Genomic DNA, 23,952 nt, shown 5'->3' with positions numbered 1-23,952 from the left:
ATGACGTCATGGACAGAAATCCACGAAGCTATGCTCCCACCATTCCGTGAAGGCATGAAGCAGATCACCCCCTCGTCTAATATTGCACCTATGAAACGGTTGTCCTAATGGTTTCAATAACAAGGGCTTACCCATGCGATTAATGGAAACCTCAGAGACAGACTCCTCACTAGCCAATCAGCTAGCATCTTCAAGCTTAGCCTTTTTATTACTAAAACCAGCAGCCCCAGTTGAAAGGTCATTTTCATTGGGTGCCTGGTGCTCAGGGCCGGCTCTAGGATTTTTGCCGCCCAAGGCAAAAACAATTTTGGCCGCCCCACCCCCCGTTTTTTAATTACCCCACCCCCGGCCCCGCCTCAACTCCGCCCCTTCCCTGCCTCCTCCCCGCAGGCTCTCAAGCCTAGGAGGGAGGGGGAGACCCCGAGCGGCCGCGGCGCGTGAAACAGCTGATTCGCGTGCCGCTGCCCCCCCTCCCTCCCAGGCTTGAGAGCCTGGGAGGGAGGGCCAGTAGCGGCCTGCAAGCGGCAGCGGAGGTGAGCTAGGGCGGCCGGGGCACATTTTTAGGAGCGGCATTCTCGCGCCGGCCATGCCGCCCCTAAAAATGTGCCGCCCCAAGCACCAGCTTGTTTTGCTGGTGCCTAGAGCCGGCCCCGCTGGTGCTCCTCTAACTGTCCCTCTCAGTCTCTGTCTCACACACCCCATCACACCTGTACTCATGCTACAAATTATGTCCCCTCTCCTTAGGTATCATAGGCTGCACCTGTCGTGCCAAATGAGATTTAAAGAACTAATAAGCCATAGAGTTATCAATAGGAGCAGGTCTTTATGTGCTATAGCAGTTTAACACCAGGCAGCAATGCAAGGCAGACAGAAAGCTGAACCTATACTGAAATGTACCTGCTGGAATCCCATCCCAAGTATATGTGCTTTGCTTGATTTCACTCTCTGGTTTGTCTTATTCCATCGATAGATCCCAAGAAGGTGTGGTATGTCCATAGCATCAGTGTCAGAGTAAGCGAAGGCCGCGATGCACGGCTGCCATGTCTGATCACTGACCCAGAGTATGGGTCCAACGTTACCCTGCTGAAGGATGATGATTCTCCAGTCTTACCAGGGACTGAGTTTTCTTTCAGCCCTCAGGATGGAGTAACTATATACAGCGTGCAGCAAGATCATAAAGGATATTACAGGTGTGGGGCCCATATCAACGGAAAAGTGGAGAAGTCATCGAAAATCAAATTGATTGTTCTAAAAGGTAAAGGGTTAGGTTTCTGATCACTCTTCCAGCAGTTCCATGGGGAGGCAGCTATTGTTAACTCTGCCAGGAGCAGGTCTGGGGGAGCTCGTTTGGGGAAAGGTCAGACAAGCTGGAGATGGAAATGACCTACTGGGTCATTTTCAAAGGAGCCTAAGGGAGTTAGGTGAACAGTTCCCATTGAATTTCAGTAGGATTTGGTCACCTAATCCCCATAGACACCTTTATAAAGCAGAGCCCAAGTCCATCCCTCTACCAGTGCTGGATTGTTTCTGACTGTGTATTCCCAGGACTTCGTCCAGTCTAGTTTTAAATGTTCCCATTGATGGGGTTCCCTGGGAGACTGTTCCACAGCCTGACAGGACCCTTTTCTCTGTACTCTGTTTAGCACTGATGTGCTATTGGACAGTCCCAAGTACACTGCTGTTACTACATGAATAATTCATTTTATCGATGGACTCCTATTAATGCTGATAATACCCCTGGCACCTTGCTCCTCCACCTCCTGGCTTTTTGCATCATGCAGATCCTTGCAGATGCATCCAGCAGCCTGAAGGAAAATCTGTTCTTCCTACTGGAACACGGAAAATTCTGAGGCCATGGTGCAGTTGTCTTGCAGATCAGCAGGCAGATGGGACAGGGATTCCTTACCCTTTAAGCCTTTTGAGCCACCTCGTGGTGATGGCCCCGCCCTGAAAGTGGTAGTGCTGGGAGGAGTGGGGATGATGATGGTGGTGAAGGTGGTGGCAATGATGGGAGAAGGGATTAAAGTGGATGGTGGCAAGAGCTAAGCAGCCAAGTCCTTGGGGGATTCTTCAAGAATGCAGAGGCCTTTAAGCCCTCCTGTAACTAATCCTTGCCCATCTCTGCCTTTGTTTAGCAACAGTAAAGCCGCTCTCAGTCACGGTGGAGCAAAAAGACCATGTGCGAATACAGGGGGAAAGTTTCCAGATCATCTGCAATTTAATTTCTCCTTCCCACAAGTACAACGGCAAGTGGATCCATCCAGCTCAGAATGTAAGTCATTTTCCTCTGTCCGTAAGGGGAATGTGATCTCTCTGGAAAATTGGGAGGGAGAGGATGGCCAGAGTCATTCCTGACTCACAGAGCCTTCCATATGGTAGCAGCTGGCGGGAGCACAATACTGAAGCACATGATTAGACTGCGTATTGTACACAAATGCGGGAGACTGAAGCACAGCCATCCTTTCTCTCTCTTCTTTGTTGCGGTGACAGTTTACAAAGGGTTTAAGAGACACTTGCACACATTCTTGGGGGCTCACTGTACTAGAGAATGAAATGGGGGTTGCTTTATCGGGGTTCGCTGAACATGACCCGCAGTGCCTGCAAAATGACATGTAAACCCCACTTCTCCCAGCCAGGCTTGCCCCAGTAACCCCATCAACATCCTATCTTATAAAACAACAAACACCCTCAATGCGCACACACTCCCCTAGAGAAGGGAGATGGGGAGAGCGAGGGAGATTTTCTTGTGTTGACTTTAATACATTATGGGTTGATTTTAATACTTTTCATACATAGATAAAACTTTGATGGGTGCATTTTAAAAACCTAGGTTAGATTAGATAAAATAGTAGTTCCTATTTTAGAGTTGTTAATGTCTCAGTGTAGGCGATGATGCAGTATTAGCATACAAAATATAGCAGTCTGTTCAGATAATGCAATGTAACTATAGCTCATAATCAAAGGGCTGATAATGACGGTAAAGAAATCTATATGCTTGTCTACGCTACAAGTATCTGCACTGAAGACTTCAATTAACTGTATTTGTTTGTCTCCACTTGTCTCCATTTTAGCCATATAAATTCTGGGACAAGGTCTAGTAGGGTAGAAAACAAGATGAAGGGCACAGTAATCACTAATCCTGATTTTTGTTCCAAAACAAATCAGTCTAACATTCCTTCCCTATGACTGCAGGTCACCACCACAAGGAACAGCAGCTTTGAAGATGGGAACTATTACGTTTCCTTCACCCTATACATTCCAACGGTGACAATAGGAGACAGTGGACGATACAGTTGTGTAGCAAACAATTCTGTGGGATCCAGTAATTCTTCAACTGTGCTCCAGGTTGTAGGTGAGCAATTCCTGAATGGGCAAGAAAAGTGAGACCATGAAACGTGTGCGCATGTGCACATACGCACAACCTCGTCTCCCTCATTCATTTGCATCTAACACCACAATCTTGTCCCTGTGTTGGTTTGCCAGTGGAGACTCCCTGATTAGACCCACGTGGTTCAGTCCCAGAACTCTACAGTGGATAGAAAAGGGAAGTCTAGGTGTCTTGAGGGGGAAAGGGCAGGTGCCACTATCCAGTTAGTGATCTGGTCGCTGGTGCAGTCAGATGCAAAGCCAGGGAAGATCTTCTCTTTTTCTACAAGTTTAATAAAGAGCCTCTAAAAAAATTCATCGGACAAAGTCACCCCAGAGGCCATTGAAACAACAGCTGACTGTGTCCCCCACACTAGGAGATGGTGGGTCTGTCCCCCCTTCCAGTGGCAGATCCACAGAAGAGAATAAAACTCTAATGCAGATGCAAGTTGAAAGAGCTACTTCTGCAGTTCAAAAAGAAGCAGCTCATCCTTTTAGCTCTGAAGCTCCTGGGTTCAAATTAGCTGATGCCCAAAGCAGGGGTTTGTAGTGTGCTGCTGGGGGCAGGAGGGCTCAGATCTAAATGTGCTTCCCAGACAAGTAGAGACCAGGGACGGACTGGACTCCTGGGGGATGCACAGGTGATACAGCTTGCTAGTTAAGCCACATCACTCTTTAGCATAGCTGACTCAGCCAATGCGTTCAACTCCTCCCCCTTCCCAGCTATCCTGTCACCTAATCAGTTAACCTCAAGTCCTTGTCATATCAGCTGTTCCCTCCACTAGCTGTGTATGGGTCACACTTTATAGTAAGGTTCTATTTATAAAGTGTTAATGGATGGTTCATAGATGTTATACACTTGTGGCAGACATGAGTAGTGTAGGTCACACATGGTTATAAGAACACCAGCAGACAGTGTTAAAGATACTCATAAGCCATGGTTCTAAGCAACCAATTAACCTGCTGGACTCTAACAATCTCTAGCAATTGATTAGCCATCTATTAATCCTTTATAAATGGAACCTTAATATGAAGTGTGACCTGTCCTGGGTATGCCCCAGCCTCTGAGAGTAGCTGAAAGCCCATCAGGAAAAGACAGCATTGCACTGAGAAAGTGTAATTTCATTCTCCCGCGTCAGGCTGAGCTGGATCCCACCACGAACTGGGATCAGCAAAGACTTCTCTACGCCCAAACCAATCTTGGTGTAAAGGCGGGCGACTATTGAGATCAGTGGAGATGGGCTGAATGCGGGCTATGCCAGGGCTAAATGTGGATGACCTTTGTCCTTCGCAGACACACCCACTGATTGGCTTTGCTCTTTTTGTCCCTCAGAGAGAGGTTATGTACGTCTGTTGCCCATGCAGAACAGCAGCCACGAAGTAAAGTTGGGAGGAAATCTGGAACTGCAGGTCTTGATTGAGGCTTACCCCAGACTTAGCAACTGGAGTTGGACCCATGAGAATCCTTCCCAACACTCTGTGAGCGCCCTACGCAATGGCCAAATGGTCCCTGGTAACAACAGGTATAGTATCGCCTCTCGCCTTTGTGCTATCAGCAGAGTATTTCCAACCTGCCAGCTGGATCCTTTCCATTGGGAACAGGGTCCCCCTACAGCAGACCCCTTCTAGGGGGGATTGTCTGGTAGAAAATTATTCAGTTTAAAGGGGCAAGGGGACTATCCTTCCTTATCCAGGGAGCAAGGCAGCCTTTCCTTGGGTGGCGCCACAGGGGAAGTCCCCATCACTCTCATGGGCATTTGCTACTGTCGTTCATGTTTGTTCATTTTTTGGTTGGGGGGCAAAGAAAATGCAAATGTGGGCTGAGGACAGGGTGGTTTCTCTCAGTCCAAACGGACACAGCGATAAAGACAGCCATGTCTTTGTAATTCCTATGGGATGTGACGGGGCGGAGGAACCATACGCCTGCATGTCTCCTAGTGCATCAGACCCTTCCATTCCCAGGGGCTGCACACCACAGATCCACACTTAGTGCACCAGCCAGAGAAACAGCCCCATCCTCCACTGTGCTCCTAGCTGACTCTGGGGCCAGTGGACTTCGGCTGAGACCGAATTCCCTAAGTGGCCTCTCCCACGTCCACTTGCACTTCAGCTCCACCTGCTGGCTTCACCAGCGGCCATGGAGCCTCTCACACAGGCTGGGGGATGATGGCCAATGCTGGAGGCAGGTCAGAGGCAGATGAGATGTGGCCAGAGGCCATAGGAAAAGAGCTGGTTGGGACCTCACGTGTCACTACACGCAGTGCCCCACAAAACCTGGAGCCGACCCAGGCCACAACAGCACATTTAAAGAACAGAACCTTCTGTTAGTTGGGAAGAACTGGCTAATTCCCCTTTTGTTTCTCGGAAACAAACAATTACCCACCGCACGAGGAACTGGAGCATTGAACTACGGAGAGGGCCCTCCGTCACTCAGTGTCAGGGTTCTAAGGGCTGTATTGGGGTTCAGGAACACTAATGGGATGGGATAGATGGTGGGGCAAGTTAAGTAATCAGGGAAACGTCCATCTTTTCAAAATCTGTGTGGCTGGCCATTCCCGGTCCTTCTCAGTTACAAACTGGAGACTGACTCTCCTCAGTGTCTGAGTTCTCTCTCCCACTGGGGAGGGTGTACTGTAACCTCTCTGGAGTTTGCTCTCTTCCAACACACTGTTTTACCACTTTGTTGAGTCAGCACTATAGATAGCAAGGGAAATAGGGGAACATCACATGGGAGGCAAGCTGCTCACTTCATTTCCTGCTCCAGCCAGGGGGGTGGTAAGAAGATATCGTTGTGGAGTGTGTCCCCGACTTCTCCCCACACACATAGGGATTATAATAATGACCATCTCTCTGGGCTCAATCAAGTCATGTTTGCAAGGCACTTTAAGATCCTCAGCTGAAGGTGCTACTATAAAAGTGTCTTGCAAACTTAATTTGATTGAGTCCAGAGAAGCGGTCATATTATAATCTCCATTTCACAGATAGAGAACCTCTTGCCGAGAGGCTAAGTGACTTGCTTATGGTCACAGAGAAAGTCAGTGGCACAGCTAGGAACAGAGCCAGAGTCCGAACTTCCAATCTTTTGCTTTAGTCACTGGACTTTAACCTGTCTGGGTTGGCAATCCAGAAGTGCCAGTGATATTATGTGGCAGCAGTTTCCCAGTTCCTGGTGCCTTTCCTGTCACTGTTTACATCACAAGATGCATTCGAGGTCAGTGGAAGCTGCATGTGCTTAGCCCCTTTGAAAATCAGGCCTAAGATGTGCTGGAGAGGGGAAAGTGTTCATAGCACTCCAAGGCCGGCACAGCACAGGAGCAGGTGTTTTTAATCCAGGCTCCTGGGTCAAGGCAGGGACAGAAGCTCCTGTGGCTATGATGCGGAGATCCCTCTTGCCTGTCTCTAGAGCCCAGCTGGCTGAAGATCGAAGTCTCCATAGCACTCTCCAAACAGAACAGAGAGTAACGCTGCTGTCCTGGCCGAAATCCTCGCTCTCAGAAGAACAGGTCTCGTGTCCAAGGGGAAGATTTTCATTGCCTTTCACAGGGGGTGAAGCAGCTCGCTGCCATTGGTGCCACTGAAAGGCTAGGTGTGGATTATTGCTAGGAACGCACTGGCGGCTGCAAATGTGCATGCAGTGATTGCACCAGCACTGCGCAGCATTGAGAGACCTGATTGTTTTTGTAATATGCAGCTTCCTTCAGTTCCTTTTATTCTCTCGGGACAGGTACACCACCACGCTCTCCCTGAACCGGCTGAAAGAAGATGAAAGGGGACTGTATACCTTCTATGCTGCGAATGATGCGGCCAATGCATCCGTGACCTTCAGCATCTCCCTGAAATGTAAGTGCCCTGCTCTGTGCTGCTTCTGTCGTGCCGCCAAAATCTGCGACGCAGCAGATGGAAACCACACAGCAGCCAACAGGCTAGTGGATAGCAAGGGGATGAGCGGAGATGGTTCTTGCTCTTCCTGCCAGCAAACAAGGAGCTTACAGAATTAGTTCCAGGAAGGTAGCTGTCACAGGTACAATCAACGCAGCCACCGAGAACATCAAAGCTGCTAAATGCTGCCTCACTTACACCTGTGGGGTGGTGCACTCGGGAGAGTGATGGTAACAATTGCCAGAGCGGCCCTTTCACAGTAATCATGGTGCTTTTCAACCCCAGCTCTCCAAGCCCAAGAGACCAAAGGGAGCTATTACTGTACCCCCTTCCCCCAAACACATAGCACTTCCCCTGCCATTTTGACATTGCACATAAATAAGTGGGATTGAAATGTAGAGAGAGCTGTGTTCATCTGACTTCCATACCTAACACTCCTTTGCATTCCCTATTCAGTCCCGCCTGAGGTCCATCATGTCGGGATGGTATTCAATGACTCCACGAGCCTTCACTGTGTAGCCAGTGGTTACCCTGCTCCACATATTGAGTGGTATCAGTGCCCCGGGCATGCAGACAGGTGAGAAGCATCAGAGAGGGCTGGGGAGCCTTCCACTGTGCAATGCACCCAATCGCAATGCCAGGGCTCGCCGCTTCCTTCCCTGCCTCTGCAGTAGGAATCCGAGATTCCCCATAGATGTCATCTGCATTTGCTAAACTGCTCAGCACAGACTTGCAAAAGATACATGACAATATATCGGAGTTCTGTCCAATATTACAACAACAGAGAATTCTTCTGCTATTTAAAATAGATGTTTATAGATTTCAGCGTCTGTTTTGGGGGTGGCTTTCCAACCCCAGAAGGTGACGGGTCCCGGTTCGTCATACCAGTGTCTAGAATACACACTAAAACATGCTTGCTGAGGGGGAGACCTGCTTGATGTGCTATTGCCCCCAAATTCAGCACAATCAAGCAGATGCAGCCCATGCAGTGAGCAGGAGCTGGGGCCAGTTTTTCCATTCACGTGCAGGGGTCCTGCTTTGCTGACCATCTCTATCACCTGAATGCAGGGGGCAAGGGGGCAGTGCGGTGCCACCACTGAATTACTTCCTTAGGCAGGTCTATTCTCTCTGAAGTTGGAGGGGCAACATGGAGCATTATGACCCCTGACCTCATGTCTAGCCATTTGGGTCCACCTAGCCCTCTGCGATGAGGTAGCAATAGATTCCATTTGTAGTCACACATGTTTCATAGAAATGTTTTCTCTCCCCTGCTTGGTGTTTCTGCAGCTCTGACCAGGGAAGAACACTGATTCGGAATGACACCAGCCCAGGGGTCATAAGCAAATTGCCCTTTGGAAAGGTGAAAGTAGAGAGCATCCTTCAAATTAAGGAGTTTGAGTACAATGTTACCTTTTGCTGCTGGGCCATTAACAGCGAGGGGAATGACTCACAGATACATAGCCGTGGCCCTTTTACAGGTGAGATAAATCAGAGCATTTATTATTTATAGATCATTAATCAATTTAATCCAGGCCTCAATTAAAGATGGCTACAGGCCATTGGGGATCCAATCCTTCCTGGACATGCACTCCAAATGCCCCACTAACTGCTCCCGTTGAGCTCCTTAAGAGGGCAATCAGATCAATCCAAACTTGAAGGGATTAAGTATGTCTCTTCCCCCCCGTCCCTGATAACATACTGCTAAGGAGGACTTCAGTTTTCATTGCTTGCATCCGTGAGGACATCATTGGTGACCTGGAGAATTTGGGTTTGAATCCATCGTCCTTGGAGGGGACGATGGGTAAATCTTTAGTGCAGTGCCAGGGGTTTTAGCCACACAACTCCTTAGAACATCAATAGGAGATGCATGACTAATTCCTGAAATTACACCCAAAATAGCATACCTGTCAGCATAAATTCAAATCTAATGAAATCAAGAAGAAAATACCATCGTCTTGGATCGCCTGGCCTTCTCTTGGTCCTAAGTGGGGTAAAGACACGTCTTCGAGTTTAATCTAATCCATTCATACTGGCATTTCCAAATACATCTGCTGCCTTGGGGGAAATTTCATTTCTGGCCCCATAGCATTGTAGGTATGTTGGTAAATCCTGGATTTCTAAGGGTGGGTCTTGCTGCACTGCAGGTTGTTCTCCTGACCCTGTGAAATCTGGGAGAGAAGGTAATGCACTAGTATAATTATCCCCTACATAAGGTACTATCATATGGAGACCCAGAGATTTCAACTCAAGACTTTTATTACTACAAACATAGGCTACTCACTTCGCTAAGCAAGCAACGCCAATGACAAAAGACACTGTTATATCGGCACATCAAATTCCAGGAGAGGGCATCAATACACACACCGCTCAGACCGAAAATGTGCCAAACCACTCATTTTCACGCTCAAAGCCGTACCATTTTTCTCAGATATTTATATGGATTTGCTAACTTAATCCAGAGTGAACCTTCACTTTGCAGGCTGCTGAGCAGAGCTTTAACCTGTGGAGATGACAGTGAAATGTCCCATCTTAGACATCCCCCCAAATGGCCGTTGTTCAGCAGAAGAACCTGCTTTTAGTTGTTACATTTATAAGTAAAATACTGACAAAGATCAAATGCATAATAGCCGGCTCTTTCCTACCACAGTGAGAATTTTTTGTCCACCCCTTAGTGCATATGAACCATGTTAGCACTGGGGTAGAGTCACACAACAAGATGCTTGAGATGTAGATGATAAGGTGGAGGTTAGTTATATTTCCTGGGTTTATAAGAACAGTTGGTTCTAGTAGGACTGTATGACAGTCCTGTTCCTCCGCTAGTGCTTACCGTAACACAAGGGACATGCATCTGCTGGTGCTGATATCCCACAGGCAGGCCAGGACAGAGGTATATGTGAATGGAAGCACTAGACGACATTCTGTATGGAACAGGCCTGCGGTGGCCCTGGGCAGATGGACTAACAGGCTCCTTTTATTGTTAATTATTCTGGGTCAAATCCTGAGGTCTTTACTCAAAAGGATTTTACTCTGTCCTTATTCTGGCACATTCTCACTGAATATGGGTCTCAGGAGCTGTCCAGGTATTATGAAGGGCTGGCTGGTTTTTGTTATTCGTCCCTGTTTCTATTATATACTTTGTAGTACAATATCTTTTATCTTGAAAAATTAAGACCTCCCTCCCCTGACTCCTTTGGGGGCAGCACATCAGCTCTGGGGCCACCCCCGTGTAATTATGTACAGGGGGTTTCTAGAGCAAATCGCTGGTTGGGTAAAATGCTAGCGTGGATGATGCTCTAGTGAAATAAACATCTGAACGGCTGGTTCTCACCGTCTTTCCTTTGTTTCTCTAGAAAGAACCCAGATGCGCCAACATGAGCTGTTCAACCCCATTCTCTCCGCCTCTGTGGGAATATTGGTCTTGCTTCTCCTGCTGCTCCTCTTCCTGCTGTACAAATATAATCAGGTCAGACTCTGATTCCTGTCAGGCATGTATAAATGTCCATATACACAGCACTGCCCCTACCCAGCAATGCAGCCAGTGGGTTCGCCACAAAGGCCCAGATCCTCAAAAGCATTTAGGCGCCTCTAACTTCCACTCCAATCCATGGAAGGTAAGAGCCCGAGGATCTGGGCCAAAATGAGTTGACATCTCACTGAAGCTCCATTGGCTCTTAGCTGGGATACTGTAAGATCTGGGAATGATCACCAGTCCCTGAGCCCACTGCTCTTCCCCAAGGCTCTGGGCTCTGGCATGAGGGCGATGGAAAAGGGAATTGAGGGCTCGTCTTCTATTTGACGTTATTTGCATCTGTTAATTTGGAGGGGGGGGGAAATAACAAGCTGGAGTATTAGCCCTGGACCTGGCAAACGCCAGTGGCTGTATCAGCCTGCTGGAAGGGGGCAAGGTGAGGATGGGGCTATAGAGGAGCACAGCAGGCAAGGTCAGGCTATGCCCACTTCAAGGGAGGCAGAGCTGCCCTTCTGATGCACACTGATCTAGAACCCCAAGAGGAATTCTAACTCTGTGCCTGCCTCAAGGCCCCTCTCCCACCACAAGAACGTGGCCTAAACCTGACCTCTCATTAGTCACTCAATTCCAGTGGAAGTCTGATGCAAACCCCCCCAAAGCCCAGCCACTCATTGTACAGGCTCTTGCTCCCCAAGTGACTCATCCCAGTGTCACTGGCTCACAAATCTGTGCAAGATGTTACTCAGAGCACTGGGCAAAGGTGCTAGCTCCTGCGTCTCTGAACTGGCACATGTGAACTGTAAGAGTATTTTGCATGGGTCAGCTGAAACATGCAGTCAACTGAGGGCAAAACTTTGCCTTTTCAACCAGAGGTTTGCAAATTTTTTGCCTCCGTTTCCCCTACTCCCCACTAAACAGAAAGCTGTTTCCACAGTGAAAGTGGATGGTGGGAATGCTAACACCCAGTTGTCTCTAGTGAGACTTGTCTATTGTCTTCACACAGGCACTGCCCCCGTTTTGCCTAATAGAGCTGTCTCTTGCTTTGGGGAAATCAGTGATAGAATTTTGGCAATAAACCACAAATTGTCCGTCCTTGCAAAACTGCTGAAAACAGGATTTCTTTTCCCGTCAGAGTCGACGGGTTTTTGTTTGTTTGTTTTTCCCCACAGCTCTTATTACATGCCCTGCTGCATGTGTTTCAGCAAGTGAGCATAAGGGAGCTTTATCCTCAGTTGTTGAACTCCTGTTTCTTGTCTGTTTAAGCTGATAATTAGCATGTAATAGCTTACAAAATGAGGAAAAGCTGTCTTCAGTTCTGAGAAATCTCTGTCCCAGGCAGTGGAACTGAGACCTCAGCTCTGGATTCTACCGTCACTGGAAGGAACAAGCCCTCAGCCACCGATATGGAGAGAGAGGCCAGTGGGGACCTGAGCGCAAGCACAGCACCGTTGATGCTGGGAATTTAGGAGGGCCTTGGAACACACAGAGAAACAGGAGGTGCTTCTGAAAGGATGCATCACGGCTGGGTTTCTTAATCCACCCTGGATCCCTGCAGCCTGAGACAATTCATGGGGAAAAAATCAGCAATGCTCCCCCTGCATGTGCGGTCTACAGTGACCCAAACCCAGGTGCGCACCTTTGATACAATGCAGGACCTACCCTAATTGCAGCAGTTTCTGGGGACTTGGACCTGCTGCCTTCTTCTATCATTGGACAGACCTTTGTGGGTGCAGGTGTTTAATCCTTAGACCTTGGATCAGGAAGAAGGGAAAACTGCCCAGCCAGGAAACACAGAGATCTTGCACTAGGTGGTGTCCATCTACCTCAGTCTTTCTCCCTTTCATGCTGGTGGCCCACCCAGCTCTCTAACCATCCACACGGGTGACTCACCTTTGTCTGCAGCTGCCCAGCAGCAGCAGGAGGAGGAAGAAGCGGTGGAGGAGGAAAAATTTCCACATCCAGGAGCTTGGCCGCAAAGTGAATCATCGCATTGAGCCAGCACGCTCCACTCCTTCTGCCAGTGGACAAAGACAAGACCTAGGCCCTGCTGTGCAGACAGAGGAGATGTCTCATGGGGGTGAGCAGCACAGATCACTCTAATGCCAAACTGTTTCACTTCCTCTTTTTCCTTACATCAGCCTGGTCTCTCCCCTCCTTCTGACGTGATATTGACAACAACCGTATCAAGCTGATGGCTGCTTCTGTCCACTTGCCCTCCCCTTCCCTGCCTGTTTACTTCTGCTGGAATCAGACACAGGCAGAAGAGGAGAAATGCTAAGTTCTATTTCTCTGTTTTAAAAGGAACAAAACCCATGGCAGTGCTGTGCTCAGCGAAATGGAGTCAGAGCACAAGGCGGTGCTGGTTCAGGAATGCAATGGGGAGGAAGGGAGGCCCCTTTAGGAGATTTCCACTGAAACAAAAGCACCTGCTACGCTGACATCTGCTGCCCACTCAAACTATCTAGAGAGGTGCTTCCTCCATTTGTGGGACACACCAGCTGTTCTAGCACCATGTTCCCAGATGCTCTAGCCTGCTTGCCCGGAGAATGAAAGAGACAGACAGTTTCTGAGAACACTGCAGGCCCCCTTGCTGCTACTCGAGGAGGAAAATGGGAGTGCCAGCCTAAATGCCGACCTCAGCTGGTGGAATGTGTAGTCCTTAACATTCAACCAAGAACAGGGGGCAATCAGGCTTCACAGCCAGCCAGAAGGACCCATGATGCAGATCATAATGCTTAGAATCAGCTTGTCAGCTTTCTCTCCATGCACCCTACATTCAAAAGCAAGAAGCCCTAGCTGGTATAAAAATAGGACTCTCCACAAAATCTATGGAGCTACGTGAGGAGAGTGTGATGCCCCAGGGAATGTGGTGGGGATTTAAAGTCATTGTGATAAGCTGCATTAGTTTTACAGAGCCTTGTAGAGCAGGAGAAGGAATCTTGATTAATCAGATTCTCTTCTTTACAGAAACCAAAATACCAGGTGCGGTGGAAGATCATTGAGGCCTGCGAAGGGAATAACTACATCTTTATTGATCCCACCCAATTGCCTTACAATGAGAAATGGGAATTCCCCAGGAACAACCTGCAGTTTGGTGAGAAACATTCAGAGCTTCTCTACTGTTGGTCAGCGATTCAACTCGCAGATCCAGATTCTCTGATGTGCAAAGCTAAAAGGATGCTGACAATGTCCCAACCCTTGCGTTCTCTTGCGTACAGGATTAGAACAATACAATACAATATTGCCCCCATCCAAATGCTCACGTCCTCTTGCATGCAGAACTACAAACAACATGATTCTGCCCTTTCTGCAGCCTTCCACGTGCTCTCACATTCAGAGCTAGGGTGATATGATTCTGCCCCGACCTGTCACATGCAGGCTCACACATTCAGAATGAGATCACCCTCTCCAGACTTTTTCTGACATGTAGAGCTAGATTGATTCCATGTCTGGACATTCACTTCCTTACAACTCTGCCTTCACTCCCAGTGAATGCCCCACACATGTGGGCAGAGCTCCATGTCACTCGTGGATTCCATATTGCTCGCATGTTCTGCATCTTGCCAGGGTTCTGCTGCTGACATCTCACTAGGCCGTCCGGAGGGTCTGTTCAAAGCAGTTCTTTTGAAAATCACCATCACTGGGTTGTTGTTGTTTGGTTCTTCTAAGCACATTTATTTTTGTAGGAAAGATCCTGGGAGCAGGAGCCTTTGGAAAAGTGGTAGAAGCCACTGCTTTCGGGCTGGGGAAGGAAGACACTGTCCTCAAAGTGGCTGTGAAGATGCTCAAATGTAAGTCAAGAGCAGACTGCCGAGCAAGACACACTGAAAACACAAACACATGCCCATAGAATTTGGGATGTGCTTGTTGCACTGGTTACCAATAATGGATTAAAATGCATGTTTTTTTTAGGCACCAGTTGTGGCAAGGCAGCCATAGCTGTCCTAGGCAGATATATATCCAGGCAAAGGAAGCATGTTCGTCATCTTCTCATGCCTCAGCTCTTTCCTCCTCTCTCCCTTCCCATTTTTCCACTGTTTTCCTCTCTCTCATTTTTTCCTCTTTCATCCCCTTTCCTGCCTCCCGCAGCTCTCTCTCGCCCTTCCTTTTCTCCTTCCCCCCACCTCTTCTCTCTTTCTGTCCCTACTCCATGTCAGACTTGAGGTGATCTTTTCCAATTTCATTCCAGCAACAGCCCACACGGATGAACAGGAGGCCCTTATGTCTGAGCTGAAAATCATGAGTCACTTGGGCCACCATGAGAACATTGTTAACCTGCTGGGAGCCTGTACTTATGGAGGTAGGATGAGATGGCACCATTCCCTCTAAGAGCCTCAGTAGACATCCTTCTGAATTCTGTTTTCAGTGACACCTCCACCCCCAGGGGAACACTAGGGCCTTTACACACTTCTTAAGTTGCTGACTCCTCCCAAGGAGATGGTCTGCTTAGATGATCATAATGGTCCCTTCTGGCCTTAAATCTATGAACATTCCTGTGGAGGCTTTCCATGCTTATTTCTTCTTCAGGAAGCTCCCTAAGGGATGTGTAAACCAGTCTGCCTGCCTGCGCTAGCAGAGCTGCACATCCCGTTGCCTAGCCAGGCTCCAAGAATTAGGGACCATTAGCATGGAGACCTATGTCTGACCGAAGCTGCAGTCTGAAGATTATCTAACTTATTAGAATCTACCATTTTCACACCAAACCTACGTATGTACTCATGCGCCTATTCACCCCCACTCATTCAAGCATGCCATTCTAAAGAGGAAACCAGGCCTCCAGGAGAGAGAGAGAAAGGGTGCAATGAAGTCACCTCTTGGTGATCACCATTTCCTATTTTTTAGGCCCAATTCTGGTCATCACTGAATACTGTCGCTATGGAGATCTGCTGAATTTCCTGCGGAAGAACGCAGAGTCCATAATCATCCAGGACTCAAGCCTGGACTCCTCTCTGGATAGCACAGCCGATTACAAAAACATCTATCTGGAGAAGAAGTATGTCCGAAGGTAAGACTCAGGACTGGAGATTGTACATGCAAGCACTGGAATAAATTGCCTAGGGAGACTGTGGAATCTCCATCATTGGAGATTTTTAAGAGCAGGTTAGACAAACACCTGTCAGGGATGGTCTAGATAATACTTAGTCCTGCCTTGAGTGCAGGGGACTGGACTAGAAAACCTCTTGAGGTCCCTTCCAGTCCTATGATTTTATGCAGAATTCCAATGCCTGACAGCAAGAGGCAATGGGAAGGTTTTATTGGCATGAGGTTGGGAGGTCATGGTACTCACATGTAGAAATATTTCACTTAAAAAAAAAAAAAAAAGTATAGGTAATTTTTTAAAATCCTCTGTAAAGCCAGAATGCACCTGGCCAGGCCTTGGAATGGAAAATTGTGACTGGCATATTTCAGAAACCTCTGAAAATTACCTACAACGTTTTCCACACAAATGTGATTTTATGCTTCTTATCCATTCTCCCCCCTCGCACTCCCCATCTCGGCTACTGAGTCAAAACTATTCCATTGTTTGCAACTGGCGTCATGTCTCAGAATGAGATCTGGCCAGTCACACTGATCCAGGAAATATCTTTTACAGAAGGAAAAGTGCATTTCTCGAAAGGGTAGTTACAATCTATTTCTTTGCTGAATGCTCCCACACACAATCTAATTAGCATGGAGTATATAGATCATTATTCACTTTTGCTCTGCAGTTCAGCTTTTAAAATACACCAAACCTCACAGGTAACTTGGAAGTGTTTTCTCTGCCCAGCACCCTGGGGTCAAAGGATGAAAAGACCGATATAGCCCTGATTGTTTTTAACAACTTGTCCCCTCTCTGTTGTTCTCTCTGGTTCAGTGACAGTGGATTTGCAAGCCAGTGTTTGGAGACCTATGTTGAAATGAGACCTGTGCCGTCAGACTCCATGCCAGCAGGGGGTAAGTTACAAGGCACGGTTTCCGTCTTCCATTGGGCTCTGATAGGCATACTGCTTGTATCATTCCCCATTGTGGGCCAGGATCCAGTGCACTCAGCACTTACATCCCCTGCCAGAAGTCAGTTCTTGGGTTAACCATAAAGAGCTCTTCTCTGTTCCAGGCAAGAACCCAGAGGAAGAACAGGATACTCGGCCCCTGGATCTGTATGACATGTTGCAGTTCTCCAATCAGGTGGCCCAGGGAATGGCCTTCCTTGCCTCAAAGAATGTAAGTGGCAAAGAGGACGGTGGCCCAAGGGCTGACCAGCAGGCTAATTAAGAAACACACTGTTAGCCCATAGCATAAAGCATATGAGGGACAAAACATCGTCAGCCTTGTGAACTGGGGTGGAACCTCTGTCCTTGAGCCTTCTGAGTAAACTGCTGCTGTGGATACATGCCCCTTCCAACTTGGGCAAGGGGGCTAGCAAAGAGGCCTCTAGTATTCAACTTCCACTTTTTTGGGACGCAGGATAATGGGTCTTCCTTGCTGATGTGGCCTCACCCAGTAGCCCGTTCAGATTTCATTCCATAATCCTGCCTGTATTTCATGGCGAGTGACAACTGAATTTTGTGTGTGTGTTGTGTGCCATTTTCACATCTCTTCCACTCGGCTTTTACATTAGGTCAAGACTTAAGCTCTGCACTGTCCTGCACTTATAGCCTTTTTTTCCAGGAAAAAGGAACAGAAAGTGACAGTTGAGATTTCTGCCTGAACCTGGTTATATATATATTTTAAGAAAGAGCAAATGTACTGACTGTTCTCCATTGACACGGTCTGCAAGGACCCCGTACATCTGAGACTCCACCAACACGGCACCCGAGGGCAGGGCCGAGTGATTCCAGGATATAGTATGAAGTGTTTCAGAAGTGAAGCGGAGTCAACTGGGTTCAAAAAAGAATTTAAATAAGTTCATGGAGGAGAGGTCCATCAATGGCTATTAGCCAAGATAGTCAGGGATGTAACCCCATGCTCCGGGTAACCCTAAACTGCTGACTTCCAGGAGCCAGCAAGAGAAGACGGGTGGATCTCTCCAAATTGCCCTGTTCCGTACACTCCCCCTGAAGCTCTGGTACTGGTCGGTGTCAGACACAGGATACTGGACTAGATGGACCATTGGTCTGATTCCATATGGCAGTTCTTATGTTAATAATAAATTGTAGGAAGGGGCACATATAGAATGAGAGAGAGCACCTGAAATTGTGATTGCTGACATCTAGTATTTTCAAAGGGCTTCATGACTTCACCTGCCCCGCAACTGTTGGGTGGGCAATCACCTTCTTATAGGGAAGAAAGGCAGAGGTTTTGAGAGTGTTCCATCACTGTAGCAGGATCATTTATTTGGATGCTCTTTTGCCGTCTGTTCTGTCCAGTGCATCCACCGGGACTTGGCAGCAAGGAATGTGCTAGTGACCCACGGACGAGTAGCCAAAATCTGTGACTTTGGGCTGGCGAGGGACATCATGAATGATTCAAACTATGTTGTCAAAGGCAATGTAAGTAACTGGGAGCATTAGCAGAGGTGAGGTGTAGGGCAGGGATTCTCAAACTTCATCGCACCGTGACCCTCTTCTGACCACAAAAATTACTACATGACCCGAGGGGGTGGGGCAAAGCCATTGCCCACCCGAGTCCCACAGCCCAAAATGGGAGGGCCAAAGCCCCACTGCCCTGTGCGGGGTGGGGTGGGGGGTGAACTGAAACCCAACGGCTTCAGGCCCAGGCAGGGGGCCTGCAACCTAAGCCCCGCCACCCAGGGCTGAAGCCCTCAGGCTTCAGCCCCAGGTGATGGGGCTTGGGCTTCAGCACGTCTAAGCCAGACCTGGCAACCCCACTAAAACGGGGTCGTGACCCACTTTGGGTTCCCAACCCACAGTTTGAGAACCGCTGGTGTAGGGTGTTTAAGGCGGGGAGGACGTGGTTAAGGACAGAAGGGGGAGAGAACAGGACTAGAATTGTAGTGCAAGTGGGCAAGTTGCCCCCTGAGTGGAACGTTTTGCCCTTGCAGGCCCGTCTGCCGGTGAAGTGGATGGCCCCAGAGAGTATCTTTGACTGCATATACACTGTGCAAAGTGATGTGTGGTCCTACGGCATCCTCCTCTGGGAGATCTTCTCGCTGGGTAAGGAAGAGTCCTTCAGAGTTCTCTTTATATATCAACCTCCATCACTTACTCAGACACAAATGTCTTTAGGCAACAAGTAGAGATTAGGGAAGGGCCGATTGAGAAACTGGGCTGTGGGAGGTAGGGCGCAAAGCAACTTCTTTAACACCAGCTGTACAAATTACTCATCCTTGTCAGTGTCTGTTACCATCGGCAACCTGCCACAGTAACTGTCCTATTCAGGCACGAGAAACTCAGTCCATGCAAACTCCTGCAGCACCACTCCAAGGCATGTTGCTTATTGAGCTTGACTGCAAGATCTCTCGTTATCACATCTGCTCTAACCACAGCTTGTTTTCTGTTATGGTTGCAGGTAAAAGCCCATACCCTGGCATGCTGGTGAATAGCAAGTTTTACAGCATGGTGAAGCAGGGGTATCAGATGGCCAGACCAGACTTTGCTCCTATGGAAATGTAAGTACAGCCACCCAGAAATGCACTTGCTGCCCCTGGAAATGCCTGGGTAGCAAAGGAAGCAGGCACCACCGCTAGTGAAAAAGCTAGCGCTAGGTTATTCAGGGTACTGAGGGCCAATGAACTCTCCTGCTGGAAAGTTAATGATTTACTTACTAGAGCGCTACAGCTAGACTCAAGCCACAGCGTTTCCATCCCGATTTCAAACAGGACGCAGTTTGGGAGTGTTTGGTCTAGGATTTTGTTGCAGACCCAACTCTGCTTAGAGCCTGTCATTTTGCTGCTTAAGATGGCACGTAATGCCACAGGCAGTAATACCATTGTCTAGGGATATTGCCGCTGGATACACTAGCAGCCAGTGATGGGGCTTTCTGGGAATGGACTATAGTTTCCTTCCAGAAACCACCCATGACATGACACCACCTTGTAAATATTAAGGAAATGGTTTTTTATCCCAGTGAATCCCCTTAACCCTTGATGGTAGGAATGGAAACACAAATTCTTGCAGCCAACAGAAAAGAAGCAAGCTCTAATCTACAGTCCACACTGGTAAAGCAGGGACTCCCTGAATATGTGGCTTCTGGCTCTTTAGGTTTCTAGCAGTAGTCTGTACTTTGCTCTCCTAGAGTTCTCTCTTCCATCTGAGGAACTCAAAAGCACTTTACCAATATTTATTAATTACTCCTTGCAAGCATGTAGGGGAAGTGCACAGAGAGGGTGATGGATGGCTCAGGCCAAAAGGTCATACACCCCAGGCATGAAGTGTGTCCATCCTATTACAGCCCCAGGCTCTCCCAGGGAGCTATGTCAGCCTGCCCATTGCTCAATGCGAGGCTAACACTTGGTACTGCTGTTTGATGCTGCAGGTATCGCATCATGCAAGCATGTTGGAATCTGCAACCCACCCGACGGCCCACCTTTGACCAGATATGCCATTTCATTCAAAAGCAACTGGATGCCAACAAGGAACAGGTGAGACACTTTGGAGACTCAGGTGCAGATAAGTGGGGGGAGAGAAAGGATGTTCCTTTCCATCCGCCAGCAATCCAGGGCCCTGCCTTATCTGTTGCTTCTCATCTTTTAATAAAAAAAAAAAAAAAAAAACACATTTTTTTATTGCTGGTGGAAAGCACAAAAAGGTACGGAACTGGAGTACAAAGTCCCCCAACTTGCCCTCACATCAGTACATTGGCAGCACTAGTTTTCTGACGGCATCCATTTATTTCAGCACTAGGGACCACTACTAAGTGCTAAGAAAATGGGTAAGCCACCACGCTGATTCAGTTGAGGCTGCCAGTAGCCATGATGTTCTGTGGTGTGGATATGTCTACATCTCCATTCATTTCACATGGGCAACTGGTGGTAGCAACCATACTTTGTCACTCCTAACCTGGAGTGGCGTGGAAGCAGTGAGGCAAGAGGTGCCATACTTCATGAACAGTATCCTGAGCTATCCAAGTGGCCCTGGAGAAAGCACTGATTTGCTCTCCAGGAGGCACCTAAGCAGGTCGTTGATTATCAACAGTAGCTCCCCTGCACTTAAACATGCCATACTCTTGCCTGGCCAGTAGCACCTTGTAAATCAATTAAGTACTAAGAAGGCTTAAAAAAAAAATACATTATTTAGTACTGTGCATAGTTGGAGATGCACAAGAACTTCTGTGTCATAGCCTCTCTGCTTTGTCAACTAGAGCACAAGTTACAGTCGTACCATAGAAGACGCAGTATCAACAGCACATACCGTATTAACCGATTATGTGGGGGAGCTTCAAGTCTAGTTTGTGCCTTACACACCAGGATAGTGCCCAGCTCCTGTGCATTCAATCCCTACTGAAATCAAAAGCAATTCCGCATCTCCTCCCAAAAGATAAGAAAATCCACCAATGTAAATCTACGCAAAAATGATGAGTCTCCTGGGTGTGGAAGCAGCAGCAGCATTTCCATTTTGGCAAGTGATATGGAGAACTAGGCCACAGCTGGGTTTAAGTAAACTCAAGGGACTGAAATCTATTTGCCTTTTCTTACTTTAAGGACTATACAAACCTCCCCAGTAGCTCGGAGGAAGACAGCGTGTGCGAGCCCTCTGGCTGCTGTGAAGAGTCCTGTGACCAAGCAGATAGCAGTCAGCCTCTTCTGAAGAGCAACAATTACCAGTTCTGTTAATGTGTACGGTCAAATTTGGATGGATCTTCCCCCATCATTGCAAAGGACTTGGTCCCTCTCTTGGCTAGAAGGCAGGTTCCTCTTGCTCAGTGTCTCCTTATCTCCGTGCTTTCTGAAGTGTGAAAGAATTACAGAACTCCCCCCTGAAAGGGCATCATTAGAGGAGCTAAGAGCCAAGACTCATGCGTGATCCCTACAGTTGTGTTGAAGCATAGCTCAAAGTCACCAGGAATGTTAAACATGATCCATGTATATGAGGAGAGGATCAGATCCCCTTAGAGTCTCTCACCAACACTGGTGACATACAGGCCCATTGATGCAGTCGTCTTGACAAGCAGTTCCTAACTCTATGCTAGTCAGTTCGTGCTTGGCTGGCTTTTGGCTTGTAAGAAGTTTCCGAAGGCCAGTTTTGCAGGCTGGCATGCATCCACTATGTATTGTTCTACACGGATATGTATTGCTGTGCACCTATAATGGAATCCTTGTGTTTCTGTATGTGAGTGTGTGTGCCTGCAGGCACAAGAGCTTCAAAGTAAGCCACTTTAACTCAGACAGCCCTGCCTGTTACAGCGAAACAACCAGCCTTTTTCTTCACTAGTCTCCCTCCCTCTCCTCTGTCTATGCACGTTAGAGTATTAGTTATAGCTGAAGAGCTCTCTAGCATTAAATATGTGGCATACCCCACATCCCAGCTAAGTGAAGATGAGGATTCTGCATCTCATGTCACCCAAACTGCTGCTGACAAGACACTCAGCATTACAGATTTTGTTGAGAGGACAGTCCCTTTGAACCATTACTGCTCCAGAGGGTGAATGTCCCCAAGTGAAATTTAAAGAGAGCATGGCTGTACTTCATAAGGGGGGTTTACATCCCATGCCTATCAAGGAAGGAATGGCAGCTTTTTATATTGATCTGGAAACAGCTCAACATTATACACACACTATAATGTATGTTTGAATTATTGAACAATTAATGTAGCAACTCAGCAACTACTGCCTGTACCACAAAACCATTATGGGAATGTTTTAATGTAGATATTGATAATGTTATACAAGATCATTTTTTCATAAGCTAGGGCCCTGTGCCCTCACAGGAAGCTTTTCTAAATCTTTAATTTTTACTAATTACTAATTCTACACAGCAGCCGAGTCTATATTAGTGCAAGACTTCCGATAAGGGAGTCTCTAACAAATATATTAGTAGGACAGGGTATATACACTGACCGGGCTTAGGCAACTCTTACTGTACAATAGCAGCTATATAATTTGGCCTTTATCAGACAACTATTAGTTACTTTGTGGGCCATTTTTAATTCAACATAGGATTAAACCATGTAGTGGGTGTAAAGTTTAAGACAAATTATTCCTTTCCACTAAAGACAAGCTAATGCATTTCCACTTAGCATTATAATGACAAAAATAAAATGAACATGATTAACACAGCAATATTGTTAATTTTTTTTTTCTCCAGATGACCTCATAGGAGTCTCCCCCTCCCTTCCCTTCAGGCGTCCGAGAAAGGGCAAAGCCTAGCCAGTCAGACCCTACTGATTTGCTCTAATAATTATTTAGGTAGCTAACTAACCCCTTCTTTTTTCCAGTTGTTGGAATGTTGACTTGATTACAAGCTGACAAACTTGTTAATGGCAAGCTTCTTTTGCTCCAAGGCGCCTATCTGTTATTGGGAGAAGTTAAGTAATGGAAAGAGGAGGGGTGCAACTGCTGGATATTCATGGATTAAAACACTTTTGGGAAGAAAAGAGATAAGATTATGCCACACACTGGGTAGAATGGATACCTGGCTGAACAGGATAGGTTGGCATATGAAGGGAGAAAGTGCCTCTTTACCTCCGCTGCCTCCTTCAGGATCTGTTCCACACCAATGCACAATTGAAACAGCAAAAAGCTGAAGACGAAAGTGAAATGATTTAAAAACCCACATCAACACTGAGGGAGAGGCTTACTGGTGAGATGTCACCTGCTCAATTTCCCACCTACCAACTTTTTCATTATCAGCACACTACAAGTAATTGTAGGACTATAAACTTGTATCAGTGCTCCAATGTTAATTCAACCCTTGTGTAACTGAGTCAGCGGAGTTACACAAATGAACGAATTGGACCTGTTGTACAGTGAACCAAAACCTAGACTTCGTTTTACACTGCTTGCACCATGAAGATAAGCAGACATCAGTGAGAACCCAAAGGGTTATTTATTTATTTTTAAATATTGTGTTTACCCCAGAAGAGCAGATGATGCATAAATCTCCCCCATGAACATCTGAAATGCTGGGGAATGGGGAACATTTGACCCTGACAATTGTTTTACCATTAGACAACAGGATTAATTCTTTATCTCAGGGGCTGTCTTCTTTCCATTTATAGGAGTTACACCATAATTGTATTTAAAAACATAACTTTTTCTGAAAGCCTCACAGATTCAACACTGGGTTAGGAGCCCAGGTAGCTTCTGTATTTGCCCCTTTCAGAACTTAGCATTGCAGAGAAGACCAAAAATGTTTCCCCTAA

The 23,952-nt window shown here is 47.3% G+C and overlaps 1 protein-coding gene across 1 annotated transcript in view; it reads left to right on the top strand.

Moving 5' to 3' along the window:
* CSF1R (colony stimulating factor 1 receptor) overlaps positions 1–22,844 on the top strand; it is a 29,619-nt gene extending 6,775 nt beyond the window's left edge. The window contains exons 3-21 of the mRNA XM_024199793.2: positions 971–1,255; positions 2,136–2,272; positions 3,193–3,352; positions 4,700–4,889; positions 7,091–7,206; positions 7,702–7,822; positions 8,533–8,723; positions 10,596–10,708; positions 13,682–13,808; positions 14,401–14,505; positions 14,904–15,014; positions 15,557–15,719; positions 16,569–16,648; positions 16,809–16,915; positions 18,061–18,183; positions 18,696–18,807; positions 19,163–19,262; positions 20,129–20,234; positions 21,294–22,844. Coding sequence (XP_024055561.1) covers positions 971–1,255; positions 2,136–2,272; positions 3,193–3,352; positions 4,700–4,889; positions 7,091–7,206; positions 7,702–7,822; positions 8,533–8,723; positions 10,596–10,708; positions 13,682–13,808; positions 14,401–14,505; positions 14,904–15,014; positions 15,557–15,719; positions 16,569–16,648; positions 16,809–16,915; positions 18,061–18,183; positions 18,696–18,807; positions 19,163–19,262; positions 20,129–20,234; positions 21,294–21,425 — 2,579 coding nt within the window. The 3' untranslated portion in view covers positions 21,426–22,844. The remainder of the gene's footprint in view (positions 1–970; positions 1,256–2,135; positions 2,273–3,192; positions 3,353–4,699; positions 4,890–7,090; positions 7,207–7,701; positions 7,823–8,532; positions 8,724–10,595; positions 10,709–13,681; positions 13,809–14,400; positions 14,506–14,903; positions 15,015–15,556; positions 15,720–16,568; positions 16,649–16,808; positions 16,916–18,060; positions 18,184–18,695; positions 18,808–19,162; positions 19,263–20,128; positions 20,235–21,293) is intronic.
* Positions 22,845–23,952: the final 1,108 nt, after the last annotated feature.

Source organism: Terrapene carolina, unplaced genomic scaffold, assembly GCF_002925995.2.
Source record: "Terrapene carolina triunguis isolate 2854851 unplaced genomic scaffold, T_m_triunguis-2.0 Scaffold629, whole genome shotgun sequence".
NCBI lineage: Eukaryota > Metazoa > Chordata > Testudines > Emydidae > Terrapene > Terrapene triunguis.
The sequence above is the reverse complement of the archived record's forward strand: the minus strand, read 5'-3'. Positions and strand labels throughout refer to the sequence as shown.